This window comes from Heloderma suspectum, chromosome 6 (assembly GCF_057233095.1).
Source record: "Heloderma suspectum isolate Gila_16-S chromosome 6, 16-S_ref, whole genome shotgun sequence".
Lineage (NCBI taxonomy): Eukaryota > Metazoa > Chordata > Lepidosauria > Squamata > Helodermatidae > Heloderma > Heloderma suspectum.
The window spans coordinates 119,563,197-119,571,272 of record NC_139463.1 but is presented as its reverse complement, the minus strand read 5'-3'; the positions used below and the strand labels follow the sequence as shown (position 1 = coordinate 119,571,272).

At 49.9% G+C, this 8,076-nt stretch overlaps 1 gene segment (V, D, J or C); it reads right to left on the bottom strand.

Moving 5' to 3' along the window:
- Positions 1-7,297: 7,297 nt before the first annotated feature.
- Positions 7,298-7,785, bottom strand: LOC146342884 (immunoglobulin heavy variable 2-4-like). The segment is given in 2 exon segments: positions 7,298-7,620; positions 7,740-7,785. Coding segments are annotated over 2 exon segments (369 nt in total).
- Between the last annotated feature and the right edge of the window lie 291 nt (positions 7,786-8,076).

Here is an 8,076-nt window from a genome sequence, read left to right as displayed (position 1 = left end):
AGACATCTATAAATTCACCCTGCAAAATCTTTTCCCTGGTGGCGACGGTCAAGTGGAACCAATAGGGGAAGAAGTAGCACCTGTGGGCATGGCTCCTCTTCCAAGGTTAGCGCATGGATCAGCCAAGGGCATCTGTGGTGCTGGTAGGGGGGGTGGCAGGGGAGACTGGGGGTCCTGCACCGATCTGGCGGGACCCTGCCAAATACTGGCACAAGCAAAGTTAAGCGACTGAGACTGGAGTGGTGGCGTGGGTGTAAGGAAGGTGCCTCCTGCAGATGCCAGTAAGGGAAGAGGAGGCCGCGGAAGGGGTGAGCTCCTCCGGGGGCGGTGTGTTATCAAGAAGAGCCGGCGAAGAGAAGGTGGAAGCTTCAATGGCATCTAGACGCGCTGAAATAGAAAGTAGTAGTGAGCATTGGGTCTGCTGTCACGTTCGTTTGGGTTGGACCACCATGGTTTTATTTGGCCTGGCCAGGAGAGGGGAAGGGAACCCCGAGGAACGCTCAGCAGTTTCCAGGTGAGCAAGAATGGATGCCAGTGCAGGGCCTGCTTCCTCCTCAGACTCAAAATCGGGCCTTGGGAGCGGCCTCTTGGGGAGGGGAGGCGGCCCTACCCTTCCCTTTCTTTCCACCCTGGCCCTTCTTGGGAGGCATGATGTAGCAGAAAGTGAGTTAAGTTGGCACAGCAGTCAAAAATAAAGAAGCAAGGGCCAGGATCACTGGTCCCAGTGCGAATGCTCAAACCACTGCCAGATAAATGAAAGTGGCAGGGGTCAGAAACCCCTGCCGGAGGCTCCTGTGAACGCTATTCCACTGGGGACCTGGGGCAATGGAGGCAGCACCTCCAGCACCCAAGCCCATGGGCCAGAAGTTTGAGGCCGAGGGTGAAATGAGGGCACAAGCCGGGAAAGGCCGCCGCCCCACAGCAGCAAGCGCCGCTGTTAAAGAGCAAAAGCCACACTGGGGATCTGAATTCCCAGGCTCTGGCTCTGCAGCCAGGCGCCACCCCCCCATTAGGCTATCCCAGGGACGAGGAACGATGCAGCAAGCACCGGCGCCCCGAAAGGCGTGGCGAGCGCCCGTGGCGACGGGAGCCGTGCCTGAGCACGTGCTCCCCCGCCACGAGTGCCCATGGCCCAGGAGCAGCGGCAGGCGGAGGCGAGGGGGAGCTGCAAATGCCAGCAAGCAAGGAGGCAGGGGGGGAGAGAATGACTCCACTTTGCAAATAACCCACAGCAGACAAGCTACAGCTGCAGTCACCCATCCAACTGCAGGTCAAAGCCTTTGCAGCTGAACTAGCGTGACGTGACAGGCTGCACAGCTATGAATCGAGATCGCCGCGGCAGCGCCGGTGGGGAGAGGAGACGCACCCACAGGGACACAGGTAGGGGTGGATGAAAGTCACTTACCTGTCGTCGAAGGCCGTTAGCGGTGGGGGGGAGGCGCTTCGCTGCTCCCCCCGCGAAGTTCAGGCCGGGGGGGAGGCTTCCCGCCTCGCCCGGCCGAAATTCAGGCCGGGGGGGAGGCTTCCCGCCTTGCCCGGCCGAAATTCAGGGCGGGGGGGAGGCGCCTCGCCATGCTCGGCCGCGAACGCGAAAGTAAAAAAAAAAAAAAAACGCCCCCTGATAGGCTACGTGACGATTCACGTAGCCTATCACGGCTAGATCTGCAAAGTCAGCAGTGATAGGCTACGTGAATCGTCATGTAGCCTATCACGGGTGACTTTAAAAAAAAAAAAAGCGCGTACGCGAATGGCGGCCCCCATAGGGAGCCGCCATTAGCGTTCCTTATTTAGTCTCTGTAGTCTACGTAAACATTTACGTAGACTACAGCGACCAAATAAGGAACGGGAATGGCGGCTCCCTATGGGGGCCGCCATTAATCGTACACTCTTTTTTTTTTTTAAGTCACCCGTGATAGGCTACGTGACGATTGATGTAGCCTATCACGGCTGACTTTGCAAATCTAGCCATGATAGGCTACGTGAATCGTCACATAGCCTATCAGGGGGCGTTTTTTTTTTTTTTTCTTTGATTGCAATGGCGGCGGCGGCAGCCGGTCGAAAGACCGGCTGCCGCTCCCACCTTGCTCGAACACCCGCCGAACCGCCGGCCGGACCAGCCACCGGGAGGGACATTCGGTGAAGGTAAGACCCGTCCCGGGAGGGGTGCGGGGTGCGGGGGGGGGTGCGGGGGATTTCTCCCCAAAACTTGTTCGGGGGGCCGAACACGTTGGCGCTCGGCCCCCCAAAGTTTCGGGGAGAAATTCTCCGCCATCCCTAGACACAGGAGCAAGATGGATTGCGTTGGTATCACGCGGTTGGGAGCGACGGAGCAGGTCTTCCTCGAGGAGGCAGGAGTCGTCGCTCCCAGATCAGTCTCTCTAGCTGCGTTGAGCCAGAGAGTTGAGATTAGGGGGCTGAGTGTAAGGTGACTCAGCCTGCCCCTCCTTGCATGGTGGTGCCACCGGGGTGCACCAATGAGAGGCCCCTACGTCATCTCACCCCACCCGCCCGCAATGCCCCCCCCTTTCAGCCAGACAAGCTGGCGCCGGGGTTAGGGCACTTTTGTATGTTTTTGTCTACCAAAAAAAAATGGGATTCAAAAATCAGAGAACTGTGCAATCTGAAGGAAAACTGTGTTCCAGGCTGCATCATAGTCCAAGTGATGTGGATCAGGTTTGAGATGTATGAGAAATTCACTCTGTCCAGGGTTTTGTGTGTGTGTCGTTTGTTGGTTTGACTGACTGTTTTTAATGTCTTCATCCAATGAAACTCCTATGTAGTGAGGAGACCTCAGGGCTGATGAGCACCACTTTTAGTTAGTAAATTTTAACTGAAAAGAACGACATCTGAGGACCTGCAAAATCTGTTTATGTGATTCTTTATGTGACTGTTTGTTTCTAACTATTTCTCCCTGCCTGATCTTTGGAAGAGGGGGATGGCAGCATCAGAGGGAAGGAAGAAAACAGTCGGACCACCGCCGACCCCCCCCAACCCCTCTTTTGTTAAAGCTTCTCAAGATCCTGCAGTAGGGGAGGTACTGGCCTTGATAAAAACTTTGTCTTTTCAACGAGCAGAACAGGCTAAGAGGCTGGACACAGTCCAAGGTTCCATTACTATCCTTCAAGGGGCTGTGGATTTAATTAATAGTTCTTGGCAAAAAATTGAGTTGAAGGTCAATGCCCTCCACGAACAGATTTCTGTGCAAGAAACTACAATGCAAGCCGGTCATGCTGTCATGTCTGCTAGAATCTCCCAACTGGAGACAAATTCATGCAGGGCAAATCTGCGCATCCTGGGTATGAAATCTGTGCCTGATGCGATAAGCCTGCCTAAAATCCTGGATAAATTTCTGCATGAGCTACCTGTTTTGCCAGCTGATTATTTACTTGATACTGAGCATGCATACTGTGTTCCAGGTGCACCTTGTGGCACGAATGGGACTGCAACTGTCATAGTCCAATTTGCAAGAGTTTCTACAAAAACTCATATCCTACGCTTGGCTAGAGAAATGAAAGGATGTTTTTTGGGGCCAAATCAAGATAAAGTTATGCTATTTCCAGATTACACCAAAGAAATTTAGGGGTGCACGAAACCCACTTACCTGGTCTCGCAGCTTTTCGCGGTGGAGGGGAGGCACTTCGCTGCTCTCCCCCCGAAGTTCAGGCCAGGGGGGGAGGCTTCCCGCTTCGCCCGGCTGAAATTCAGGCTGGGGGGGAGGCGCCTCGCCTCGCCCGGCCGCGAAATTAAAAGTTAAAATAGCAAATTTTAAAAAAGTTAAAACGCAAATAGCGTTGCCCTTATTTTTGCCATAGTCTACGTAATCTTTACGTAGACTACAGCGACCAAATAAGGAACGGGAATGGCGGCTCCCTATGGGGGCCACCATTATCCGTACGGGCTTTTTTTTTGTTTTTTTAAGTCACCCGTGATAGGCTACGTGACGACTGACGTAGCCTATCACGGCTGACTTTGCAAATCTAGCCGTGATAGGCTACGTTAATCATCACGTAGCCTATCACGGGGGCATTGTTTTTTTTTTAGTTTTATTGGAATGGCGGCGGCGGCAGCCGGTCGAAAGATCGGCTGCTGCCCCCGCCCCTGAAGAAGACCCGACGAACCGCCGCCGGGACCCGCCGCCGGGGGGACATTCGGCAAAGGTAAGTCCCATCCCGGGGGGGGGTGTGGGGGGGGTGCGGAGAATTTATCCCCGAAAGTTTTTCGGGGGGCCGAACACGTTGGCGCTCAGCCCCCCGAAGTTTCGGGGAGAAATTCTCCGCCAACCCTAAAGAAATTGCTGACAAAAAAGGCAATTTACCAATGCAAGAAAGCACGCAAGACAAATGAATTTGCAATATCATATTAAATATCCTGCTATATTTTGTATTCCTTTTAAGGCCAGATGAAAAAAAAATTAAATCATGGATTAGTGGAGGCTTGGTTGGCTGGCATACAAAGCAAAATGCAGGAGTCCAGCTTCATGAGCTGAGAATTCTTGTCCAGCTTCATGAGCTGAGAATTCTTGTCCAGCTTCATGAGCTGAGAATTCTTGTCCAGCTTCATGAGCTGAGAATTCTTCCATCAAGATTGCTCTTTGGATTTGTTTAGGCTATAAGGGCTGGGCAGTATACCGGCGTGGAGGATTGTGTAGATATTTTCCTGTTTTCTTCTTACTTCTTTTTTATATTAGATATGACATAATTTATATAAAATTTTAATTTGGGTGTGTACAGATATGTACACATTCATATGTGTGTGTGTGTGTGTGTGCGCGCGTGTGTATATATATATATATATATATCCAGAAATGATATTATTTAAAATATAGACAGTATAAAATATATTAGTGATTTGTTATTATTTTTTATCCTTTTCTTTCTTTTTTTACTATTATTATTACTTTCATTATTATGAGACTTTGATTAGTAATATCTTTAGTTGGCTAAATTTTTAAGCTCTATTATTATATATTAGAGTATCAGTGCTGAAATACTTATATGCCCAAATTTCAAGACAGTGCTGAAAGTAGGGATGTCAGAATTCCACACGAATTTTAAATGGGATCAAATTCTGACATTTCCAGTCTGCGGAATCCTCCTTGGAACAGAATGGCCTGGACTGGCTCACGCAGACCCCCCCTTTTTTTTGTCCATGAAACAGCAGATGTTATGAAAATAATTATGAAAAGAAATCCGTAAATCGGAAATGGAGGCAGAAGAACATGAACGGCTTTACCCTTTTTATGAGGTATTTTCCCTGTGACCTGAGGCTTTCTTTCGCTGGGCCTGAGTCTTGAACTCCATGGAAATCCTCCACCTTTTCTGTTTATTGTCTGTGGAGGTGAGGTGAGGTCAGGTCCAGTGAGGTCAGGCGGGGTGAGGTCAGGACAGGTCCGGTGGGGTCAGGTCACCAGAAGTTACACGGGGAATCCCCGCAATGGGCTTTACCCTTTTTACAAAAATAAATATGCATTTTCCCTATGACCCAAGGCTTATGGAGACTGACGGCAGGCATGCGGAAAGGATTTTTCAGTGGTACTTACGGAATTATTTACGTAAGTTCGGGGAGCCAAAAAAAGGGGGTAATCCAGGCATGCAGATGATGGAATGGGGTGGCCCTCGGCTCTGTGGAATCCTTGCAGAGTGGAACCATTCTGTGCAGATTCTGGGGGGGTGGAATGGATCGCCTCTCCCCCCATAGATTCCCCACAGGAACGGACGGTGGGGAATCCATATATCCCTAGTTGAAAGAGTATGAGCCACAAAATATTTATATTAATTAACTTCTTATGCCAATAACACTGCACTGTGTGGCAAAGCAATCCAGTGCAATCTGAGGCAACTGTGGGGTGTTGGCAGGGCCAGAGGTGTGGAGAAGTGACAGCTCTTTGTTTTGGGATTTTTTCCTAGAAGAACTCAATTTTCACCTGCACCTAGCACAGAAGGCACTGGGCCAATCCACCCAGGGTTTCAGGGTGTGATGCCCTTGAGGGGGCTGGGAGGGGCCAAGGTGTCATGTGCATGTGTGAAAATAGGGAGAAGATACAGCTCTTTGCTTTGAGAATTTCTGTGGAAAAAATCATATATAACTCCATGTAGCACAAAAAAACCTTTGCCAAACTGTCTGACATTTCACAGGGGACCTCCTCTCCAGGGGGCTCAATAGGTCCCCAAATATCATACCTGTATCCTAAAAACTAAAAAAGTTCTGACCATTTGTGTTTTGCCATGCAAATCAATGGGAAGATGCCAAAATGGGCTATCTGGATATCCAAATCTCACTTTGCTTTCTGATCCAAGTTGGAACGGAGGGGGTCCAAACCGGTATAGGGGTTGCTTCTGAGGATCCAAAGGGGCATCCAAAGTGGACTGGGGGGTCCATGCATAGCTCTGTTGCAGAACATACAGAAATTGAGAGGAGTGGCAGCTGAATCTCACTTCAAAGGTGGGGATGGGGCATCAAGCTCCATCTTGCCTGAGGAGAACAGGACAGCTTAGGGGGTCCAGGCAGGTTGCCTGGAATACGGAGCTATGTCTCCCAGTGGAGGAAAATGGCCAGCAGGCTGCCTCTGCTACCCCGTCCACACCACTGAGCATCACCCACCAAAGATGGCTGCCTCACTCTGCCTGATGGTGGGGCTGGCCCTGTCATTCACCAATCAGCAGGAGCACATGGGAACAACACTAAGACACCAATCATAAAGAAAGCAGCAATGCAATAAGAAGAGGGAGAGAGTAATGTATTGGCACCGTTTAATTCTGTCACAGCTCAGAGGAGGAACATATGATTTCCATGCAGAAGTTGCAGAGGTCAATCCCTTTACAAGAGTAGCAGGCTGAAGAATGAAGAATAGCTGCAAGCAGACTATGAAGAACCATGTCACTGCTAGCCTGGCCCTTGGCTTGTGTGGAAGACGTGAGTTACATTGAGGGGAACTGAAGACAGCCTTTTTCCCCCCCTGTACTTGAGCTTTGCACTTTCAATACATCTCTGACTACTACTACTTTGAAAACAACAACTAGGTGGGGTGTTTGCATCAAGACTGTGTTGCTTGGGAAGAAGCATTCAGAGCTTGCAAGAATAACCCCGTCTAAAACCTTGGAGGATCCCAGGATGCATTTCTCTGTTTCCAGTTCTACCTTTCATGCCACCAAGAATGTAGCACCATGAGCTGTGTGCCTCTGTTGCTGAGGAAAGAAACAACAACCAATGATCTCATCTCAATATGCTGCACACAAACCCATGAATGACTCATAGTCATTCCTCTTTTTCAGGAAGAGAAGTTTTTGTTCTGCCTCTCCTACACTTTCCTCACTGTGTCTCTTGCACAGTAATACATGGCTGTGTCTTCCAACTCCAGGCCATTCAGTTGCAAGAATGCCTGGCTTGTCGAGGTGTCTCTCGTGATGGCGATCCGATTTCGGAGGGCACTGTTGTAGGCACTGCTTCCACCGCTCCAGATAACTCCAGCCCACTCCAACCCCTTTCCTGGGGGCTGACGGATCCAGTGTATGTTGATGCTTGTGAATGAAGATCCAGACACCTTGCAGGTCAGTCGGAGGGTCTCCCCTGGCCTCTTCACTCCCCCACCAGACTCTGTGAGGGTAATTTGGGAGGAAATGTCTGCACAGACAGAAAAAGACCTTTAAGGAGGACAAAAATTGAAAGAAGAAGAAACATGGGAAAAATACAGGGAACCTTCATTGAAATGTCTGCAGAAGGGAAATTGGAGTTCTTCTTACATGCAGGGAAGGTCAATAGGAAACTGACCACAAGCCTGAGGTCCATGACTGATTGTTGCCACCAACTGCAAGGGCCTGACAGTGAGTGGAATTCTACCGAGGCTTTTGAATTCTCCACCCCTGTCCTGTAACTTCCGTTTAAAGAAGGCCGCACTAGAAACATTTGCATAATGGCAGAAATGCTGCGAATATAGGACAGAGTCTCAAACTGCATAAGTACGGGTGAGAAAAGCAGACCCACATGCCCAGCTTGTGGCCATAACATAATGATGCTCAGTTTCCCAGCCCTCTACAATGGGAAGACTTTTTTTATTATTCTTGTTCAAAATTGCTGAGA